At 36.4% G+C, this 24,721-nt stretch overlaps 1 protein-coding gene across 8 annotated transcripts in view; it reads left to right on the top strand.

Annotated features, from left to right (window-relative positions):
- Window positions 1-23,257, top strand: part of Arap2 (ArfGAP with RhoGAP domain, ankyrin repeat and PH domain 2) — a 163,565-nt gene extending 140,308 nt beyond the window's left edge. For all 8 annotated transcript variants that reach the window (XM_005074391.4, XM_040747092.1, XM_040747090.1 and 5 more), the window contains 6 exons: window positions 3,538-3,665; window positions 9,833-9,915; window positions 10,860-10,895; window positions 12,200-12,263; window positions 17,291-17,425; window positions 21,053-23,257. In XM_005074391.4, the coding sequence (XP_005074448.1) occupies window positions 3,538-3,665; window positions 9,833-9,915; window positions 10,860-10,895; window positions 12,200-12,263; window positions 17,291-17,425; window positions 21,053-21,436 (830 nt within the window). In that variant the 3' untranslated portion in view covers window positions 21,437-23,257. The remainder of the gene's footprint in view (window positions 1-3,537; window positions 3,666-9,832; window positions 9,916-10,859; window positions 10,896-12,199; window positions 12,264-17,290; window positions 17,426-21,052) is intronic.
- Window positions 23,258-24,721: the final 1,464 nt, after the last annotated feature.

Here is a 24,721-nt window from a genome sequence, read left to right as displayed (position 1 = left end):
TCATTAATTTTTTCATTTACTTTACATCCAATTCACAGTTTCTCCTTCATCCTTTCCTCCTGCTCCAAACCCCTGCCTCCCCATCCACTCCTCTTCTGTTTCTGTTCAGAAACAGGTTTGAAACTCACAGGAGGGTTAGGCTTAGGGTTAGGGTTAGCACTATTTATACATTTATGTTTTTTGAGAATGTGTTGAAAATTATACCCTGATTTAATATTAAAAATGCATCACTTGTCATGCTAGGTTTATTTTGGAAACAGTGTATTGTGATTCTGTGTAATAATAAACACAGCATACAAAGTAATTATTTGTTTTATGCAGTTATAGCTTCTAGTATAAATTTGAAAAATCTCTCTGGTACAAATAGCCTAGCCAGTTATATTCCAGTACTATTTTATTTATAATTTGGCTTATCTATATATAATCTAATTATAGAATGATACTATTTCCAAGCAAGTAACAGATAAGGGAATATATTCTAGGCATGGCAGCATGTACCTGCCGTCACAGGTCTGTAAGAGTTATACAGGAGGATCATGGGTTTCAGAACTGGCTAGAATAGTTAGTGAGACCTTGTTTCAAAATATGAAATTGGATGATATTTAGAATTTTAAGACATAGTTTATTTTGTGGAAGATCAAAATATTTATATATGTTACTTTTATTTTTTATTATCCACCACATAAGTAAGGGGGAAAAAGCCCTTTTTTTCTAAAGATTAGTAAGTCTTCATATGTTAATGAAACATAATGAATGGGGGAGAAAAAGAGAGATATTATACAGTTAGCTACTATACCCAGGTTAATTTCTTTCTCACTGTTAGAACTATGTTTTAGTAAAATATACTTTACAGGAAATGCTATACAATAAATGGAATAGATCACTAATTCTAATCTCTCTACATTATAAGAAATATACATGTACTATGCAACTGATATTCAACAAAGGGGAAATGAGTAAGTTTGAAGTTAAAAGATATTATGGATATTGCCTGCAAATGTTGGTCAGATGACTTTGCTGTAGCTTATTTTCAGTTAAGGATCACTCATAGGTGCTGCCTGTTTATGTCCTTCAGCATTTACTATGCATGGAAAGCTTCAGCAAGGCAATTTTTTTTCAAATTGTGTTCCGGCTTGAGGAAATGGTCTTTCTCAATAAGAGCAGAGGCATATACTGGTTTAATAATGTAATTACTCACAAATGAATTTCCCAGTGTAATTGGGAATATGCCAGTTTGTTTTCTTACCTATACATTTCATTTGCCACTTATAGGATCATATATATGGGATTGTGTGTCCTGACACTGCAATTGCTATCTACTAATGGTGGGCTATGTTCTTTCCCTCTTCTCCTTTCTCTATTTGAATTTGCAATGATGTTCTTGCTTGTAACATTTCATTTATTCCTCCTCCTATGTTTGAGAGTTAGTCACTGGTAAGTACTAGACTTTACCCATGGAGAAAGTAAAGCATAGAGACATGTAACTCCATCAGGGAACCTGCTGGTAAGTGGAGGAGCAAGCATTATGATCAAGACTTGTTCTGTCTCAGCCCAGTTTCTAGTTTGTCTTTAACCCTTGAAGCCCTATGTGGTGATATATTTTTTATGATTTAATAAAGCTTGCTCGGGTGTCAGAATACAAAGGCAGCCACACTAATTAGCTGTAGACAGCAGGCAGTGGTGGCAAACACCTTTAACCCCAAGACTAAGGAGACAGAAGCAGATGTAGCTCTGTCGGTTCAAGGCCTCCCAGGGCTACAGGAGAGTGAATCAGTCTAAGAGAGAAACAGTTCATGCCTTTAATCTCAGAATTAGGGAAGTAGAGACAGGAGTGATATGACTGGGTGGAGAGAGGAATATAAAGTGGGAAGAATCAGGAACTCAGAGGACTGCAGTCTAAGAATTCCTGGAGGCAGGATCTGTCCTTTCAGTCTGAGGATTTCATAAAAGTAAGAAGTCTCTAATGGTTGCCTGCTTTGCTTTTCTGTTCTTCAGCTTGAACCCCAATATCTGTCTCTGGTATTTTATTATTTGTACTACAGCCCTGAAATCAAGAGTGAATTAGGCAGTGGGTTTTTAGTCACAGGCACAATTTATATGTCATCAGAATGTCTTTCTCCTTACTACTGCTGCCATGTCATACAGAGTATATTTCATTAGTGTTAAGGAGTATCAGTTAGGGAATTCTTATTTTTTAATATAAAAGCATGAATCAAATGGTTTGTGAATCTTATGTTTGCGAGCAGACTCGGATTCATGACATACTTTTTCTACTTGAGTATATCATCTACTCTGTTAGGTTACATGTGCAAATTGGTTTCTTTTTGCAGTGGTGAGCAAGTCTGCCTTCATGACAGAAGTTCTGCCTTTTTTGTTATACGTGTGATTCTCACCCCCACCCTACCACACCCCCAACAGCCTAGACAGGAAACCATTGAAGAGAACTCTTAAAAAGTTGGGATACGGATGCTGAAGTGTAGCTTTTTTCACATGAAGGCTTCTGGTGGGGGTGCACATAGGGAAGGATTCAGTATTCTTTAAGTGGCTAGCTACTGGCTACTGGAATTTTGACCATACTCCTATGAGTGAGTATAGGTAACACAAATTGGACTTGTGGCTTTTTGTTTTCCTTTTATTCTTTTATAGGGGGGTATCATAAGGATGGCGAGCAGATCTTGGAGGACTGGAAAGTATGTGATCAGGATGCATGAAGGGAATTTCCAAATAGTAAATAAAATATTATATTGGGAAAAATAGGTATTTTTCTAATTGTAAAGTAGTACCTCAAGAGAACTACGGGAAAGCATTTGCTTCCTTATCTGAAGTGCTAACCAAACAAGTTTCACTAAGCTACAAGTAGTCATGCTTGAGTGGCAGTGAAGTTAATCGGGTGTTGGGATTTGATTAGAGGAAAACAGATACTAAATGAAGTTGTGTCTGTTAGTATACATCTGGATCATTCTCTGGGAGACCTAGTGCTCTAGATAGTGCTTTGTCTATTCAGATCTCTTACACTAACAAAGGTGAGTTAGATGATTTCCCCGCACTTGTCACTAAGCAGTTTTCTCCATTAGAGCAATTCTGTGAAATAGGTCCCCTTTCCCAGTTGAAAGTAGATATGCACACAGTACTTCCTTTCAAGTCTCTTTTCCATGTTCTTCCTTCGTGCAACACTTTCTATACTTAGACATTACATAGTGCCATGCCTAGTTTTTATATCCTTGGTCACATTATTTGTGAAACCCAACTTCTGATTAGGTAAACAGACCCAGTGACAATTGAAAGAGTATCGGGTGAAGGGCGTGACTACCTTGATGCCTGTGTGTTATTACAAACTATTATGCTATGAAAGAATATAAGGATCCCACACTTCTAGAGAAGTCACATTAAAAAAATATGAACAGATGGATTTCATTTTACTATTATGTTAGTATATTTTATTTAACATTGTGTATCCAAACTATAATTATGTCAACTTGCAGCCAACATTTAAAATTATGATGGATCCATGTTCCAGAAGTCTGCTCTGTTTTACAGAGAAAAGTGTCAAGGAAGGTGCCTTAAAACTCAAAGAAGAACCATCTAAAATACTGTCTGGAAATAAGTTTCAAGATCGATACATTGTTTTACGAGATGGACATCTCTTTCTTTACAAGGATCCAAAGGTAATTGGATACGTGGGAATTGAGCATGGCTATTATTATTTTGTGGAGATACTTATGTCTTTATCTGACACTACTCACAATCATGTCTCTTCAAAACAATGCTTGATGTAAGCTGGTGACTTCCTTAAGTCTCTGAGATGTATCACCAAACCATTGAGTAACTTAGTCGAGAACTTCCTGTGGCTTTTCTGTGAACTTCAGGTTTTGTTGTTGTTGTTGAAAGAAAATTACTTCATCACCAAAGAGACTTTAAGTTGTTAACACAAACTATCATATAAAGCAGAATCACAGCCAATAGAATTGAGAAAGAGTGTGTTATATCCTAAAGGCAAAAGGAGGCTGGGTGACCTAATGGAGATATAATGACGAGTGGTATAAAAAAGACAAAACTCAAAGTATTTAATGAATGTTAATATCGTCCCTATACACTTGAATAAATTCGCCACCATATCATATTTATTGGCTTCTATAGATTATTCCCTATAAGTTTTGAATTTAATGAAGAAATGTGAAAAAGCATGGAGAACTACATATTTTAAACAAATGATGTAGCTATAAAATACTGAATACATAACTTGGCATTTCTACCTTTATATGAATGTGATGATTATAATGTGAGTCCAATAGAGCAATGGCATTAATGTTTTTTGTTTTTTTTTTTTTTATTTTCCAGTTTAAATTTAGATAAGAAACAAGGTTGCTTCACAAGTCAGTTCCAGGTCCCTCTCCCATTCCCTCCCCTCCTCCCGTGCCCTTCCCCCAACCCCCCCCCACCGTTATCCCCTCATTTCCCCAGGGAGGGTGAGGCCCTCCATGGGGGTGTGCATAGTCTGTCATTTCATATAGGGCAGGGCCTAGACCCTTCCCCAAGAGTTCAGGGTGAGAGTGCACCTCACAACAAGAGTATGTATATGAGTATTTTTTGAAATGTAAAACACTCGTAAATATATATTATCATAACAGTTTGATGCCCCTAAGAGTAGGATTAGGTAAGTTGCAGAATGAACAAATTTATTCAAAATATCTATATCTTAATTAAATGATTCATCCAGGATATTATGAGCCATTCCATATCAGCAATATAGACATCCCAGTAGACAACTGAGAATAAGATTGAGCAGATACTACATGAAGGAAGGTATAGAAATGACTTGTGAATCACTAGACCAAGTGTTCAACATCGGTAGTCATCTTTAGTATACCATCTTAAAAACCGTTTGTTTTGATGAAAATCATGAGTGACCACTCCAGTTTGGAGAGGAATATAGGGTAACTGGAGGGTTCATAAACAGTTAGTGGGAAGGTAAACTCCCAGTATTATGTAGGATTCTTTAATAGTTTCAAAATTAAGTTATTCATCCATCTGCCAATTATAACCCCCAAGCACTTGTAAATGAATGATGTTGGCAACTTCATTCACAGATGTGTCCATAAACAGGAGAATAATGCATGCATGGATAGTATATTACTTATGATATTTCTAGTAGATGACACAACATGGATGAACAAAAGAAACACAGCAGTCAACATAGAGCTATACACCAAACCATTGTGTTCACTCTGTGGTGAAAATGACTCCAAAGGTTTTGCTTGGCCCGGGTAGTAAAATAGCCATGAACTTCCCAGGGGGCAGGAAGAAGATGCAGTATTTGCTAGGGAAGCACTAACTATCTCCTCATTCCAACTGACACACTCAAAAGAGAGACTTATCACTTGGTTGCTGTTTGGTCTTGTGATTCTGTTATCTCTGATGAGGAAAACTAAACTTTTTAGAAATAAGTTAACTTCAAGTTTTAAGTTATATGAATGAATTCTAAGATTATCAAACCTTAGATTTGCATTTGGGAAAATCAAAGCTAGATTTTACAGTTGATTATTTTTGTGATCTAAAACGTAACCCGGTTTACATTGCCTACACTTCTGTAATGAGTCATCCACCTTTTTCTGATTTACTTGATCATTGATCTTACATACTAGTAACATGTTGTTAAAGAGTCATGTTTTCAGTTGGGTATCACCCTAGGGATTTTCAAAATCAAATTGAATATTTTTGTCCAGTCAAGGCCCTGACTCTTTTACTGTACACCAATAGAAGGCCCATAAAACAACTAATCTTTTGGTATTAATTTCAAGAAGGAATAGCAGTGTGGCCATGCTATTCCAAAATAACACTTGTGTGACTATTGTACGGCAGAAGAATATGTGGTTTGGTTGGCTTCGTGGCATGTTTCTAAAAGCTTGCCAGAATAGGGACTATTACAATTCCTTCTTGGTATATAAAGAAATTGCATATCCAATAAGCAATGAAGACAAAATCCTTTCCAAGATGTCAGATTTCAAAGGCTCTATGAACAGATTACCTGAGGACAATAAATTAATATCACTGTTGCTCAGTAATTTATTTGAACATGGTTGGACCTTTTCATCCAGATAATAAATGTGGTCATACAGGGATTGGAGAGATGGCTTAATAGTTAGAGCACTGACTACTTTTACACTGAATGCAGATTTTTTTTGTTTGTTTTATAAGACAGGGTTTCTCTGTATTGTTTTGGAGGCTGTCGGTCCAGCCTGGCCTCGAACTCAACAGAGATCCGCCTGCCTCTGCCTCCTGAGTACTGGGATTAAAGGCGTGCGCCATCACTGCCCGGCTCTGAACGCAGATTTTATTCCCACCACCAACCTGGCATTTCACAAACATCTGTGTCTCCAGTCCTAGGTGGTCACATGCCCTTATCTGATATAGGTGGGTTCCAGACAGCACACACAGTAGACAGACATAGATGCAGGGTCATTTCCAATATCTCATAAGCATCCAGGATTTTAAACCATAGGGACTAGAGTTATAGAATATAGTATGATTACTAAATGTTTAAAATCCATTTGTCCCACCAAAATAAATCTATGCAGCTCATGCCTTACCTTGCAATCAAGGACAGCAGATGTGGAATTCTTTCCTTTAAACTCAAACTGCTATTGTTTTCACCCTATGATTTTACTTTGCTCCTATATTTTTCACAGCATAGGTCTGTTAATATTGATTATTATGTCATTGTGAATGCTAACTTTTCAAATGATTGAATATTAGATAATCAATAGTTAAAATCCTTATATTTATTTGAGTATAAATTTGACTCTAGGACAGGTTTCACTAATATATGTGCTCTGTATACATTTAGAAAATTATTTCCTGAGAAGGAAGTAGAAATTATAAACTGAGAAGTATATTTAAAGCAACTGTTAATTAGAAATAATTTATGAATGTTCATTAACAACAAATTAGGGTAATACACAAGGGAAGATAGATTTTGTTTTCGCAGGTTTTCCATGCACAGAAAATGTTAATTAAAATATGTTCAGGCTGATTTACATAAAAGGTGAGAGGTTTCAAAGAATATTGCTGTTACACTGTTAATGGTGTGAAAAATGGGTAAGGAAAGGTAAAAACGCAAATGAGAAAGTGGGGATATCTTTAACAGTTGCATGAACTAATAAACAGATTCCTTTTAGCCTCAGGAATAATTTTGACACTCACTTATTTAATTGACTTACTTACTGATTTCACTTTGAAATATAGTAACTCAAGTAACACATTATATATTTCATAAAAGTTTAGACTGTTGAATATTTGGAGGCATTCTCCAGAAATTAGACATATCAGAAAGAGGGGGAGGGTATCATGCCAACTGAGATTTACTTTTATATAACTTTCTATTGGGACTTTTGCAGTTCCTTGTTATGTATGTTAAGTTTGAATATCAAAACACACGAGAGATTTCTTTACCTCTCTAGTTATGACTGTACCAATGTCCTGAATAAGTAAAGACCAGCAACATTGGGTATGGGCAGTCTAAGACATGCAAATGCCCTCCTCCCAAGCCGTTGGAATTGCTGCCTTCCACTCTACCTTGTAAGCATCGTATTGTGTACCAGGGATTAGCCTACTAAAATGTTGGGTAGGAAGTTAGCCTAAGTTGTAGTTTGTTTTAACTCCCCATAAAGGTAACCTTATAGCATGCAGGCCTAGGGACCAGCTATGTCCTTCTTAAGTAGAACCTATAGAGGAATCATTAAGTGCCATAGAAATTACAGCCTCCTGCAAATTTTTATTTATGTTGAAATCTAGAATATTTCAGGTTCATAAAATAATTAAATATTTTAAAATAGCAACCATCAAAATTCCCAAGACCATGAAAATGATTTTCAGTCAACTGTACCAGAATATCTGAATTAACAAAAGTGAAGAATGTCTAATCCCCATGTTGTGGTGCATTTCTGTAATCGTAGCACTTGTGAAATGGATACATATGGGTTAGTTTATACTCAGCTACATAGTGAGTTTGGAGTTTGAGGCTACATAAGAGCTTTACTGAAAAAACAATCCGTTTGTTTGACCTCTTAAAAGAGCAAATTAAGGCCGGGCAGTGGTGGCGCACGCCTTTAATCCCAGCACTCGGGAGGCAGACGCAGGCGGATCTCTGTGAGTTCGAGGCCGGGCTGGACCGATAACCTCTGAAACAATACAGAGAAACCCTGTCTCGTAAAAACAAAACAAAACAAAAAAAACCAAAACAAAAAGAGCAAATTAAGGCAAACAGCAATTCAAATTGACCATTCTATTTAAAAGAGACCTAGTTTCCACGTTAATATTTTAAATGCTAACAAAAAGAAATAGGCAAAGACATGTATATACATTGTTCAAGATTGAAGTTTTATGTTAGATTAGTGAAAGCATCTTACTCATAATATGTGCTTCTATTGCTGTTACTGGCCCATAATGGCTAATTAATTAATGAAATGTGTGTGCATATATATTCAATGATAATAAGAAACAGTGCTATTACTGTGTAGGTGTAAGTTCCCTATGTAAATCCCAGGGCTCAGTCACTGTCAGAGGCCACTTGTCATCAAGACATAAGTCTATTAACCCAACTTCATGTTAATTCCTCTCTCAATAAATAAAGCAGGAAAAGCAACATACAGTTTTAAAAAAAAGTTCTAAATTAGACAGAAACACACGCTTAAAAGCAGAGGAAGGGATGAAAAAACACTATGGGAAAACAGAAGAAAAATGATATTTCACTGGAAAAAATGAAATTTCCTTTCTCAGCAGGTATCAATTGCAAATGGTTTCTTGGCTAGTGATTGGACTCTGTGTCCACTTTGCTTTCTGAAGGCTAGGATTTGTGTGGCTTTTTCCTATGCAGTTCTTGTGCACACTGTCACGGCCTCTGTGAGTTCACACGTGCATCAGTTCTGTTGTGTCCAGAAGATGTTTCCCTCAATCCTCCACTTCCTCTGGGTCTTGCTGTCGTTTTCCTTCTGCAAGCAATATTTAGCATCCTTTGAACGTATACTGAGTCATAGACGCTTATATTCGGTAGGGTGTCAAGAACAAGACAGTGATCCAGAGAAACATGAATCACTTTTAGAATATGTTTTAACAAATTTTTCTTGATAATTGTCATCAATGTAACTACTTAGAATTATTTAGTATGTGTCCCTGCATGTACACAGTCTGTTTTCCCTAACTGTGAAATCCATAATGTATAAAATTCTTTTTTCATTCAGTGATAAAATCTAACCCAGAGAAACCTGACATATAGACCCTGTATTTGTGCCAATTATGATGTTATACATTTCTACTTAAATATATTTATTTGAGAGTGCATCTTACGTTGTTGGATGGGAGTCCAAAGTCCATTTGTATACTCGGGATAAATACTGATCTACTGCCCAAGGCTCAATAGATTACCTAGGTCTCCTCACCGACACCCCCATTCAGGGGGTCTTGATTGGGGGAGGGTCTAGGCCCTGTCCTGGATGAAATGACAGACTATAGAAACCCCCAAGGAGGGCCTCACCCTCCCTGGGGAAATGAGGGGATATTGGGGGGATTGGGGAGAGGGCACAGGAGAAGGGGAGGGAAATGGAGAGGGACCTGGAACTGACTTATGAAACAACCTTGTTTCTAATTTAAATTTAAATAAAAAAACAAAAAACAAATATATTTATTTGATCATATTATGATCATATCAGACTATTTGTTAAAACTTGTAGTATAATCATAAATGTGAACAAAATAAAGACTTCTGAATGCATTCATTAATATTCTAGAGAAATGCTAAAATCTTCTTGATGCCAGGTTATGCTTGCTTCCCTTTCAGAGCAGCAAACATGACAAGATGTTTTCTCTTAACTTGATGAAGTTTTACCTTGGTGTGAAAAAGAAAATGAAGCCCCCAACCAGGTAAAGGCTGAAAGGAAAGGGGTAAGAGAGAAACAAAACAAAACACAACAGGAATTTAGTCTGCTGAGAGCTTAGTGATGAGTGGCATTGGTTTAACATCTGTAAATCCAGAAATCCTTCATAGGTACCTGGGATCCTTGGGTGGACTCAGTGGCTTTGTAAGTATATGAGAGGCATAGTATTCACACTGCGGAAAAGGTTAAGCTCCTTACAGACTGCCCTCTGCCCTGCATGAGTTGAGAAATCCTAGGGAGACTTCAGCAACTTCCAGAACAGGATTCCTTGGCTTCCCATTCCTTGACAAGGACATAGCAGCATCTGGAATGAATGGTCCAAGCACACTGAATAAAAGAAATCACACACTGCCCTCCAGCTTTCTGATGCTTCACTTTTAGAATGTTTTGCTTCTGAGTTTGGAATTTTCTCTTAGCACCGAGAACATGAACCCTCTTAAATAGTATGTCTTTAATATTTGGTGAACACAGCATTTAATTTATACCATAATTTGTTATCACAGTCACTTTGATTAGCTAAGTAATACTGTTATATTATTCCAGAAAACTCTATAATGACCCGTGGTTCTCAGATTCAATTACTGATTTTTTTTTTTTATTTTTGCCTCCATATTTTTTTTTAAGCTTAAGACAGATACAAGTATTACGCATGTACACATAGACACACCTGATTTCATCTGTTTTTATAGATATTTGTCCTTAGCATATTCACCATATGTTTTGTGATAAAAACAATATCCAAGACAGACTACTTAGGATAACACTAAAGTTTACTAGTATATCTAATAAAGGCATTCATGATTAAGTTTCGGGGCTCTAGGATGTGGTGCCTTTATTGGCTGAATTCTGTTTATGGGCCTTCTACAGTTGTCTCACATCATGAGGTATGACAATGGCAGGAATGTTTAACATACTGTTTCTTTGTTGCAGTTGGGGATTGACTGCATATTCTGAGAAACACCACTGGTAAGTGGACTGGCAGCTTTTTGATTTTACATAATATCGACAACTTTGAGTAAAGAATGACATCATGGAATAGACAGAGAAGAAAAAGAAAAACTTGCATTAAGTTCAGTTAATTATAATCTTACATCCTTTTAAATGTCTCTTTCAAGAAACTTCAACTTATTTCTTTCATAGAGAGTAGATAGTATTGGAATCCAGCTTTTGGGCAAAATTAAGGTTCAGGTTTTTAAAGATAAGACCTGATTTGAAACTTAGAAAAAAAAATCTATAGCATGTTTTCAAACATGTTTTCTCCTTATATTGTTTTTTTTTAACGTTGTCTCCCTTCTGCCTGTCTCCCTGATGTCCTCGAAAACCTGCTCCTCACTGACCAATGTGTAATTAGTTCCCAGGTTATATTAGGTTGGACACTTCCTCATGCCTTCTTCACCCCAGTCCTAGGGTCCAGGGTTTCTTGATCTGACTGGCCTATGGGGAGTACACTGTTTCTTACACTTAAGACTCTCCTTTAGTTTCCTACTAAGCTCTCTACCCAAATACCACTGACTTCTCTCCAGTGACCATAGAGGATAATTTCACATTTGCTTGGTAATGGAAAAAGACAATGTCTTAACAAAACTAATGAAAAATAAAACAAGCTTCAGAAATGTTGTTTTACCCTATTTATTCCAAGAATATAAAGAATATAACTTCATTGAAATGTCCAGTATTCACTGTAACATCAGGTGCAAAATTTATGTCTTTAGAAAGGGACCACTTCTCACCCCCTCCAGACTCCCTGTGCCTGGATTCTACAGCGTGTCTCTTGGTTTCTTTTACTGTGCTGTTTCTTTGTTTGTGTGGTTAGCTTCCCTAATGTACTGTGCAAAGCTTGCGAGCAAGAGCTGCTTTCTGTAGGGTTTTAGTAAAGCATTAGTGGAGTGAGTGCCAACACACACGTAGTGATGTGTATGTGGTGAGACGTTGCCTAAGCCCTTTGCTAAAACAGATCACCCTGTGCATGTGCACATATGTCCCAATCAGAGTCTCTGGGGGAAATGTTGCTTTACTGTCACGCGCCTGCAAACACCCAATGACACTGACTTCACCTTCCCAAAATGTCGCTGATCGTTATCCTCCTGCCAACTGGAGGTTTACGTTCCAGAGGACTGTAACCACTTCTGCTGACACAGTCTGAGGTTGATTTCATCAAACCACAGGTTCGGAAGAGTTCAGAAATATTTCCGACTATAAAATTACTAACCACAGTGTGGGAAGAATTACTGTTGTTTGCAAGTATTTATTATATAAACCTTGTTTTGTAGGCACCTGTGTTGTGACAGTTTACAAGCCCAGATGGAGTGGATGGCCAGTATCTTTATTGCCCAGGTATGATATCTATTATGAGCATCTAATCTACTGTAAACTGTGGTTAAAGGAAATGCTAATATGCTTGCAATTTTCATTGAATTTTTGTTTGTAGTGTATACAATTGGCAACCTTTCATTTATATTTTTAAATATAAGGAAATTCATATTTTCCATTGCTCTTTGAGAGAGGAGACTAATGTGACTCCCCAGGCTTCTTGTTCCTTCAGTGCAGTGTTCCTTAAGTTTAGGGAGAATGTGCTGGTCCAAATAGGAGCATTGTCTAAGCTCTCACTGCTCTGCAGTGGCATACATATCTTCCTACCAAGTGTACACTTTGCCTTCACCTCTCATCCTGTCTCCTCTGTCATCGCAGAAGCAAGGCTAGGAAAGTACATTTCTTTGATACCTGCTCTATGGTAACTACTGCATAAGAATCAAGTTTTGTACCCCTTATGATGCATACTAGATACTGGATTTTCTTGAAACTGTTCCTTAAAATAGTGTACACCTCTAGAGTTCACTGAGGGCCATAGACCTAGCTTCACACTTAGTCTTCCACTTGAAGAAACATTCTTTTGACAAAAGCCTGTTAATTGAATTGGTTTCTTTTTTAACCTTTTCTAGCTGAATTAGAAACACTGCTTCTCACAGAGCATTGGAGTGCATGGCTAATGGATAAGGTGACACTACTGCTCTTAGATCTTTTCTTATTTCTTACAATGAATATGTTAACTCACTCCTGAATCTAGTCCTTATTTGTTTTGAAAAGCATTTCTCTGTGATTTAGTTTTCTAACTTTTCCTTTGAAGACTATAGATGGCACTTTTAACCTGTTTTGCTTTATCACCTATCTGCTGCATTTGTAGGGAGGGAAAAAAAAGGTGGATTATTAACACAAGTCATTTCTTCATTTTGAAAAATCAGATATCTCTGCTGTACTTAAAAACCAAAACTAAAAGAGAAATATTGTGTTTAAAATTTGAAGCATACATTCAAAAGCTGTTACATTATCTGTTTATAGCACAATTAAATGAGATGTTTTTGTTTTCAGACATGGAGTCAATAGACCTTTGTGTTGACAGTCAAGGACTAAATAGTACTTCTCCATTGTAGCACTAATTAAGAGCATATGTGTAATTAGTTGTTTTGTTTGTGCCTTTTCTGCTATAGTGTAAACTTAGTAAGAACAATGCTTCCTTATTTGTCTCATGGAGCCTATTGTGTTTTCCAAAATATGTACTTAGAGTTTCCAAAGTATGAAAACAATGACTAAAATAAGCAGGCAATTGGATCAGATCTTAAATGAAAAGTGGGGTAAAATGAAGCAAATACCATGTATTGGCAAAGAGGTGGTGTAAATAAGGCACAGGTTGAGAGTGGGTCTCAGGGAATGGATTTCTGAAAAGCCCATAGGTGAGCTGAAGTTCATGTGTATGTTCCGGATATTGGATGGTGGTGTTCTGTGGAAGGGACCAACAGCTCCAAGACTTGAGGTGGCACCGGAGACTGTTCATTTCACAAATATCTTAAAACTCTAAGGGAAGATATGAAACGAGGAAGGGGTGAGATCCTTCGTGAGAGCTTTAGGAAAGATGTAATTGTAGTATTTTTTAATTGGAAAAAAAACATGTTGAGACAGCACTATAGAGTCTTCTCTTCTAGTAGAAACAGGAAGAACATCCATGTAGAAGATATCTCCCCACACTTGGGTGGAGACAATGTGCCAAACATGAAGATTGATGAATATTTTTGAGATAAAATGAAGTGTTTTTCTTTAATTCATGGGCTATTAAGTTTGAAAGTAATAGAAATTAAAGAAGAGTCTAATTTTGTGTTTGTTTCTAAGAAGACTTTTATTTCTTCTGTTGAAGTAGGCTTTACTGTTTTCTTTTTCATTTGAGCTTCTTTCTTAAAGCAAATCTTCTGTTTTCTGATATGTCATGTTTCATACTAAAGATACACACTGTGTATGGAAGGCCATCTCCATGAAATTGGCACCTTCTTGCTGTACATCCCATAGTGAGGTCTGTCTACCTTCTGTTACATTCACTGCAGAGCCTCCTTGTGAGTCAGAATAGCTTATTCCTTAAGTACAAAATTAGTAAATGGTAATTTTGTTGTACTTTGAAGTTTGAATACTTCGTGGTTTTCAATTTCAAAAATTATGGAAAATTTGCAGCATTTGGGATAATGTTATGATAATAGGTTCATATTTCTAAGTAAGCGAAATTTTATCACTTCATACAAAACTTGAGGGTGTAAACACAAGAAAAGGTGTGCCTTTCATTGATGACCTGGTTTTCAATGTGTATGTTTCTTGTGAGTTTTCTCTCTTTTTTATCCTTTATTTAAATAAATTTTAAGGACTTAGACAATTGATTATTGTAAATATGTTACCAGAGCTATAGAAGGAAACCGAGTTCTGTTAGATCAAATGGAGTTCATGATATCTGTGAGATGCACAAATGAACATGCTGAGTTGCAAACCCATCTTTATAAATTTAGGCAAATGAAGTTGAAATGTATATGTGAGAGAAGATGGCATTTGGATTGCACTGAAAGCTGTAAAAGTGCATGGGATTTTAAAAAAGAAGCACACAGGGAGAAACAGGGAACTGTTAGCACACACTATGGTGTTCAATATTTTGGTGGTAAAGCAGACTTGAAAATAATAGAAGGTGTAATGACAAGAAAAACACAGGTAGAGATAATGAGTTTGTAACTAGTATGAAAAGTTAGGGGTATGAGGCCAATGTAGGTTTTGTGATTTCAATTGAATTTACTGAAAATGGGATAATATATATTTTTTCACATTTGCCAACAGAAATAACCCAGTAACTAGAAGAGTCACATAGGTCATGGACAGACACAAGGAAGCACTGTTGTTCATCAATACTCAAAGTCTTTATATATCAGATGGAGTGGTAGATTTTTTTTCCTTCAGATGATTAGCTACAGGGAAATTTTGTCCTGGCTTACTGGGCATTGTAAGGTATAATGGAGAATGGTTACTTGCAATTAAAACAACTGCTGACAGCAAAGAAAAGGAACTCAGTTACATGGCTATGGATGTAGGGAAATTAGTTTATCTTACAATGTAAAATTATGTATTTAACTGATTAGTGATAATTATTTGAATTAAATCAATGGGTTTAGTGCTTGTGAGACAAGAAAGGCTGTTAGAAGTTTTAGGGAGAAGTAAGAAATAATATTCAAATAATGAGGAAACTAATTGTCCTTTGGCAGTGTTTGCTAAACACTATAAGTTTAAATAAGGTAAACTTTAAAATTAAATGGAGCTACAGAAAAGTCCTCCATATCTTTAAATCATCAATTAGTATATACTGTTATGATAAAGTCCAGGCCTATGAAGAGACAGATGTAATAAAAGGAAAAAAGCACAGGTCTTGAGGGAAATTATTAGGAGGTAAATTTAGTAATTCCTATGAAATGTAAGCGAAAATATGAAGGACAAGACAAAGAAGAACTTAGAATGCTGATGATAGTGATGAGCTTCAAGGGTCAAAAGTCAAAAGAATATCTAGAGTGGGTGAATGAAGTAAGCAGAAAAGATAGAAAGGACTAGGCAAGAAAGTGAGAAACAGATGACCATAGCGCAATCCCCAGCTAGATAATCTCCATTATGTGACTTCTGAAATCACTTACTAAATGTCAGATGAAAATATCCACTTAAACCTGGAACCCTCCCCCGCCCCATATACATAGCATATCCATTTATCTCAAGAATTGGCAAGCATAATTTATAAAATTACTGAGTTTCTGCTCAGTCTGTTTTCTGTCAGTTTTACTTGTTGAGAATATCCCACTTATAAAGCATCAAAGGTCATGACATAAAAAATAATATAGTTTTTCAGTGACTGAATATTATGTAATCTATCATTATAGCTTGTATGGATTGAGATAAATGCTTCTAAGAGATGTTTATCAAGTCTGAAAATAATTGAACTTTTTGTAGAATTCTTGAGGATTAAATGAACGTATGTATACTTGTAAAGACAAAATATGCCCTCATTATAAATTAGGAGTACAATATAATAGATACAGTGTCAATATTTCTGGAAATGAATTGCTTGCTAAAATCCTAAGTACTCATAAAAATTTGCTGCTGTATCTTAAAATTTGAACAATATAAAGAGTGGGGTTTTAGTCACATACAGTTACCATTTTTATTTCATCTAGTATCTCTACACTCGGTTTGGTATTTACTGTTTGTTTCTTTAATAGATTGCTGTCTGAAAATCAATTTGCTTTCCCCTACTTGTAAAATGTTAACCTACCCTAGGAAATAGATATTTTCTTTAAATAACGTTTTATATGTGTATTTCAAAGATTAAGCACTCAGAGATTACAATTTTACCTGTGGGCACTTATCCCCCATTGCAAAATTAAGTTTCTTCTGGGCATGACTGTGATGGTTTAGTGAACTAGAATTCGGCCAATAATTTGAGGACAAATGTACCACTCTTTCTGTTATAGAGTCATTTTCACTGTAAATATTTGTGTAAAAGGTAACATTTCTTTGAAATTCAATTAGATGAAGAAATACTATTTTTCAAAAGGTCACAAAATAAGCTAATTTTTTTCAGATATCCATGCCTTGAGTCAATTTTGGATATATAAGATCAAATTATTTTCATGTTAAAAATCACATTTGATATAAGGAGGAAATAAATGTTTACTTACTTTGATTACAGAGGCTAGAAAATACAGACAAGTACATTATTTCTGTTTTACAAAGAGACTTACCATTTTCCTCCCATATTTTCTACTGTTTGGTTTGATAAGTAGTACCGAAGGCATGTGTTTGAAATGTAGAAATTGAACTGAGACCTCAAAGCTCAGTTCATTTAAGAGTTTCACATCCTGGAGCCATGTGCCTGCCAGAGTCAATCTCGAAGTAATTACAAATGGCATTCTCACAGAAAGTAGATTATTTGGTGAGGATGTGTTGGGGAACCAAGTGACTAATGTGGTGTAGCACATAATGAAATCACACACCAATGGCACTTAACTGTGTTTCCACAGCATGAGAATGATATATGGCCACCAGCTGGAAAAGAACGAAAACGTTCAATAACCAAAAATCCCAAGATTGGAGGCTTACCTCTGATTCCCATCCAACATGAGAGAAATGCAACCCAGGCCCGGAAGAACATTGAGGTTGGTTATGATTTTATTGTTCTTATTGTAACCTCCACCATTTATTTTTCCTACAACTTAACATGACTGAGTAAATTAATTACCTCATTGGCTTCAGAAGTATAGCAGTAATCACTTTGCACAGCTCAATAATGTCCATAGTACATGAAGAGAACTGTGTCAGTAATCCTCTGCCACTTGTTTTAATACCATTGACCATGCATTACATATACATGACACCCCAGGCTCTCAAGTAGCCAAACAATTTTATATATTTAAGTAGAAACCATGGTTTCAAAGCCAGTCAGCCAGTCTCAAATCAATTTTGCAAGGTTACTCACAATTGCCTTTGAGTGAATTTGGAACAAAAAATGCCCAGATCATGTCACAGATACCCAAGTCTAGTGTCACAATCACAATCCAGCCTTGAAGACCTGGCATGTTTTAAAGGAGCCACAAGATAACCTCTGAATATCAATGCGACATTTTTCCAAAAAGTTCCTTTTTTTCCCTTTGCCATCTTATGGCATGGGAGAACACAAATTACTGTCAATTGGGACATGAAGTTGGGTTTCTTGGGAAAGAACATGGCTGCATACACTCAAAACTCATTTTGGGAGTTACCCTTGGCATAGTACCCTAACTGAATTTTTCAAAGACAACAATTAAGAAACAAGAAAATAACCTATATAAAAGGTGATATAGATTTTATATTCTTTGGACTTCAATTTGGGCTAAGTGTTTGAATCATTCTTTGTAAACACTGGTAGCATATCTTGTACATGTTTTGCTTGTGTCACCCTGTACTTGAGTGTTGGTCTACATGGTCTTTTGTAACTCATGTAATAAGAGGAAAGTTTGTCTCTAAGAAACTAGGGGTGCTTTAATTCCTTTAATTCCTTTTGTTCCTTCCCTGACACAGGAATGGTGCAATTGTGCATTGTTAAATTTCCATGAGTTTGCAGGTCTGTTGCAATTTGTGGATGTCATTTTGGAGATCTGGGCAATCTATGGGGCTTCTGGTAGTGGATCAGTATTTATCCCTATTACACGAATGGACTTTGGCAGCCCATTCCACATAGAGGGATACTCTCTCAGCTTGGACACATGAGGGAGGGTCAAGGCCCTGCTCCAGACTTTGAAGATCTACCATGGAAGGCCTAACCCTCCCTGGGGAGCAAAAAAGGGGATGGGATAGGGTGTTGGTGAGGGATAGGGGAGGAAAGGAGGGAGAGGGAACTGGGATTGACATGCAAAACAAGCTTGTTTCTAATTTAAATTTAAAAAGAAAGAAAGAAACTAGGACTGCACCTCTGTCCATTGTGTACCTATAGCTTTTGAGGGAGCGTACCCCACTGTGCAGGGCTGTGGGCTTCTTAACCAAATAAGAATCTTTTTTTTTTTTTTTTTTGGTTTTACGAAACAGGGTTTCTCTGTTTTGGAGGCTGTCGGTCCAGCCTGGCCTCGAACACACAGAGATCTGCCTGCCTCTGCCTCCCGAGTGCTGGGATTAAAGGCATGCGCCACCAACGCCCGGCCCAAATAAGAATCTTAATTCCAAAAGTTGCCTCTCATAGACACTTGAGCTAGAGAATCACAACTTGACCCAATGAAGCCTTTATATAGTAGGTATTGGCCTTTCAGTGACCTCAGCATCTCCTGACACTGTCCTGTGACCAGTAGAGGAAGAAATAAAGGGTAAAATTTTAAAATGAAAATATGTGCACCTTAAAAAACGAGCAGTGAGCTCAAACATTATTTCAGGACTTAAATCTCAATGTGACTATTCGTTTTATAATGTAGATATTATTCACTTATGCAGAAATTCATCAAGGGAAGTCATTAAGGATTTTCCCACACTGGTATTTGTACATATTGGTCACATTATATTTTGCCATCATTAGATGATGTCAGTGACCCCCATGTCTGAATTCATGGGATAATCTTTGAGCACCAGACTAAAGCATGTGAAGGATTTGCTCTGAGAAGCTGTTCCCCATCCATTGCTCTGGCTGTAACAGTGGAAACTGCTATCTGAACCTCGGGGAAGAGCTCTGTTTCTATTAAACCAAGGCAACACAGACTGGCCCTGCCTGTGCCAAATTCCCTCCTGGAATTTGGCTGCCTTCATCTCTCTTTTGAAATAATGACTTTATCGTTTGATACCAGCACAACACACCCCTTTCCTCATGTCTTTCTTTGTTGCAGCATGCAGGGCATATAGCACATATCCTATGAGTTATGTAAAGTACATATGATCTCCTGTCCTTACTTTCCCATTATTTGACTTTTAACATGTTACTTGTCCTGCATTCAAACACAATTATAAATCATTAATGCTGTCTGTCATATTGCTTGAATACATGACCCTTAAATTATGCATTAAGAAAGCCAAAGGTTTTTTTGTTTGTTTGTTTAGTTGGTTGGTTTGGTGTTTTTGCTTGAAAAGTAGTAAGAATGATCACTGGGAGATAGATAGTGGATGGATGGGTAGATAGATAATAGATGATATAGACAGAAAAAGAGAGATGATAAAGAGATAGATGATAGATATAGATAGATAGATAGATAGATAGATAGATAGATAGATAGATGATAGAGCTGTATCCTACACTTACTGAATTATAATACTCTGAGAACCTGAGGCAGTTTCCTTCAGATATATATTGCCCAGCCAATAGATAGCATGAATTCTGGGTTCAGAATCCACTGTTTATTTGTTGCTTCTTGAAACTGCCAATCCTTTCTGTATACTTAGTGTAAATCTGTACTCTTACATACTGATAGAAAAGTGGGCATTAACATACACAAACATTATATTCCTCCAGTAACTTTAAAAGTTGACTGGGAAATCAGAGCAAGTGTTATATGGGGAAAACTTCCACTGGTTAAACATGATGGGAGAAAAGTAAACAGGAAACCAAGTTGAACAAATTTTTGTGCAACACTGCTTATCAGTTCCTTTACTATGCTGACTTATATTGTGACACTGAAATTAGTGGCTATAGCTCTGAGACATGGACACAAATCCAGACATCAAAGGTCAGCAATGGAACTGTCATTTCTACCTGCTGTGAGAGGGAAAAATCACTTTTCTCCAATGGAATGACACTGTATATCTCAACCACTCTGGGGCAGATCTCATGTCCAGGAGTAGTTGACCAACAAGTAATAGACTTCACATTTTTCATGTGTGTGTGTGTGTGTGTGTGTGTGTGTGTGTGTGTGTGTGTTTATTTGATTATAGTGTTATATTTGTTTGTTTTATTCTTGGGTGCTGTATTTTATTCTCTAGGTTTTGGGTGTTTGGTTGTTATGTTGTTTTTTTGTTTGATTTTTATAAAAAAATAAATTAGGTGGGCAGGGAGGAGGAGAGGATCTGCATGAACATGGGGAAGGAGAAGAATATGAAGAAAATATATTTAAATTTAAAAATAGTTTTATATAGTAAAAATTTTGAGAGAGTGTTAAAAAAAAAAATCCAGACATGCAGGCTGCCTGGGGCAAAGTAAAATTAGAGCATGCATCATCAAAAAACAATAAACTATAGGATGGGAAGCATCAATTGTTTGCTTAGTGTATTTTCTAAATATCAGTTATCTTAAATATTATTTTACTGTGACATATTTGATTTCCAACTGCTTTTAGAGTGCAAGAGCAGAACTTGAACGCCTGCGGTTGGGTGAAAAGCATGATAGAGACTTCATGGATCCCAGCTTGAAAGACAGAGCCTCCATCATAGCCCACTGCTTGGAGCACAAAGATGATAAACTTCGAAATCGTGCCAGGAAACACCGCAGTTTCAACTGCTTGGAGGACACAGAGGCGGAGATCCCACACAGCCTACCAAAGGGCTTTAAAGGCCCTAAGACACTGAAGAAAACTGAGGACAGGAATAGCAAGACTACTTTAGACCCTGATCATAAGCTTCCATCAAAAGTCATCGAGGAACTTAGTGTGGTTCTCCAGAGGTCAAGAACCCTCCCAAAAGAGTTACAAGATGAACAGACATCACAGAAAGAAATAAAATAAAACATCACATGAGTTATTTTTTTAACATTGTGTACAACATGTGCAAATAAGAAATCAAACTGTAATTCTTGAATTCCTCTGTCCAGACAAATTTGTCTGTATTTAAGAAATTTGTTTATCTATGCCTAAGCATTTAAAGATCATTTAAAAATATGTATATATGTGGTTAAGTATAAGATCAACTTTATTTTGGTCTGGAAACTTGTAAAGTTCAATTGTATTAACTGTAATAAGTCTTTGGGTTACTGTAAGTGGACAGATCTTTGAAAGTAGATATGTAAGTGGGGGTAATTTATAAGCAGAAATCTGTACTGTATTGTATAAAATGCTGTGTGTACATGAAACTGTATCATATTTTGCACTTTGAGAAGGCTTGTATATTGAGTTGCCATGTGTTTTTAGATTTACATAGCATCCTTCTTAGGGAAAAGATAGGGAAGTGAGTTCAAAAGGGAAAGATATTATAGTGGCTGTTCAAAAAATATTGGGAAGAAAGACAAGAAGTTAAAAAATATTCTCCTGCCCACAGAGGTGACCGAACCTTCACTCTAATTCAGCAAGAATGAAACATGTTAAGGAGATACTTCTAGTTATGAAAAAAGAAATCCCAGTGTCTTGACTGTTTTCAAAAATAATATCTAGCCAACTAGCCAACTCATGTCAGTGTTGGCACTAGCCACTGTCATTTATGGTGTCAGTAGACCAGCCCCAGGACCTGTTCAGCACACCAGAGCTGTTTGTCAGCATCTGCTCAGAGGAACTGGCATTGCACTGAATAGTGTGTGCATGGGCCCAGCACAGATGTCATTTGCACAGTTGCTGTATACAGACTGTCTTTTTGGTACGAACAAAATTCATCACCATGGGATCTTTTGCTATTTTTCCTTTATTCTGTTTCTTATTGCTGCTGTTGCTTCATGTCTTAATGTAACATAATGCTTGCTTCTGCATTCTCGGTATCAACTGGAAATGTGCAATATGTGGCCATTAGAAGGAGCCAATGGCTACTTACATGACACATTTGTAGGTAGGCACTTGACATTCCATTTGGTATTTCCTTTCTACCTGTGGAAATGACATATTCCTGTATTTTTGTTGAGACATAATAATCAGGTAGAGATTTGACAATTTTCCTGAATCAGACTACACTAGCATCAAAGACAGTACTTTTTAATAATTTTTTTCCAAGATGAGTTGATGTGTCTTACAACTGCAGGTTATATGGCTTGCTGATCTTTATTCCCGGTGCTTCTATGTCCTCTTCTGTATTTGGGGTCTTTTTGACTTGAGATATAAAGCCCTTGTTTCAGTCACTCAGGCAAGCAACATGCTATAAAGTACTAGAGCTGTCTTCACTCAGAAATGCTAACATCTTATATTTGTTGAAGATAGCAGAGTTTACCAAGTATAAGTGATATTTATTCTTTAAATCTAAATAAAATGTAGTGGAAAAATAAGTAAAGCTGCATGGCAGTTTTATGAGTTGGTAACACTACTGATGAGCCTCCCTTTAAAGTAAGATATCATGTTGTTCTGGAAGGAAAATTAATTTTAATAGGCTTATTTCTGATAAGTAATGATATATTTTTATGAAGTAAAGAGACATATGGAAATAAATGTCATTGGCATTTTGGCAAAATGTCATGCACTTAGACCTATCCTACCGGAATTTCTCCTGGAAAGTTGGGCTTGAAATCTGATCACTTCTGTTTTCTTTCTTTTTATGTATGATTTTCTCCATTTTTAAAATGTAACATAAGGGCTAATGGTTACATCTCACATATTTTGAGTAAAAATTAAAATAGTTTTACAAGTCCACTAGAATATGACTCCTCATTTTTCATTACTCTCAGAAATATCAAGTTATTCTGGCAAAATGAATCACGTTCTTTGTATTCTCTTTTTTTCTGTTTAAATATTTAAATCTAATTGTCTTCTGTCACTTATAAAACACATAAAGCCACAATGTTTTATTTTAAAGACTGAATACATGCAGATATTTCCTAGAAGGACTGACAGCACTCAACTTTCATTTCTGCTCCTGTAAACTCAGTTATCAGCCATGATCTATAATGACATTACATGGTGGTTCATCAAAATGACCGCAAGAACTGCAGGATCAGTGGAGGCAAAGCATGATTAGCATGGCTCATAAGACAAATTTTAATTCTAAAGTACTGGAAGAGCGCATATAGCAGAAGGGGATACTTTAGAAAATGGGGGTTGCTCTTGGACATCTGATTAGCATGTACAAAGATGATGACTCACACTCTAGTAGCTATCGTAATTTCCTCCAAGACACATCACTCAACAGAAGTGAGATTTAAGTTTAAAATATGAACATTTTGCTATCACGTGCATCTATATTTATCTCTAATTGGAAACCACACACTAATGAGTCCTACAGATTACTAAAGTGTGTCTTTTTAAAGCATACAGTTATTTTGGTTTAGTAAACTTTAAGGTATTCACAGTTACATTTTCTTCACCTTCTCTACCAAGATGGTATATGTAGAATGTCAAATTTTAATAATTCATACCTTCTCTAAGTTAAGACTTTAAAAATTTTGATTAAAAAACTATTTAAATCATAGTAATAACTACCTACCTTGTACATAGTTGTCTTGTGATTGCTATTGTATACATGTAAAATTCATCCATGTATAGACATGCATTATGAATCAAGTATATGAGGTAAATATATAAATAATATCCATAGAATGAGTATCAATCAATATTAATGTGTTTCTATAGTTCTTTTATCTAAATAGATATTTCTGGCTTTCAAAGGGCTTCCAGTGGTTTTCCTTTTATACTAAATAGCAAACTAATGAAACCAATTTCCACATTGTATTGATTGAATTGTCCTAACATCTAACATTTAGCCTTAACCATCAAGACCTCAAAAAGTGATTACTTTGAGGTTGGTCCTTTGAAGAATTGTTAATATAGGGGATCATGACAGTAAGCTCTGTTCTGTTCCGAGAAGTTCCCTTGGAGGACAATAGGGTATGCAAAAGAAAAAGTAGTGTGGATTCATGCCCAATAGAACCACTGTATCTCTATCCCAAACATACCCCACTGACAACTCCAATATATCTCAAACTCCCTGTTTCTTGTCCTTTCCATGCCACCTCCTGATGGGAAAGCCCTGTGTATATGTCAATAAAGCACTGTTGGCCAATAGGGAAGCAAGATAGGTGGGACTAGGAGTCTAGGAGGACTCTGGGTAGTAGAAACACAGGGAGTCATAATGTAGCCCTCCAGAGAAGTAAGATGTCCGGA

This window comes from Mesocricetus auratus, unplaced genomic scaffold, assembly GCF_017639785.1.
Source record: "Mesocricetus auratus isolate SY011 unplaced genomic scaffold, BCM_Maur_2.0 Super-Scaffold_100006, whole genome shotgun sequence".
In the NCBI taxonomy this organism is placed as follows: Eukaryota; Metazoa; Chordata; class Mammalia; order Rodentia; family Cricetidae; genus Mesocricetus; species Mesocricetus auratus.
This window is presented reverse-complemented; position numbering and strand designations above follow the sequence as displayed.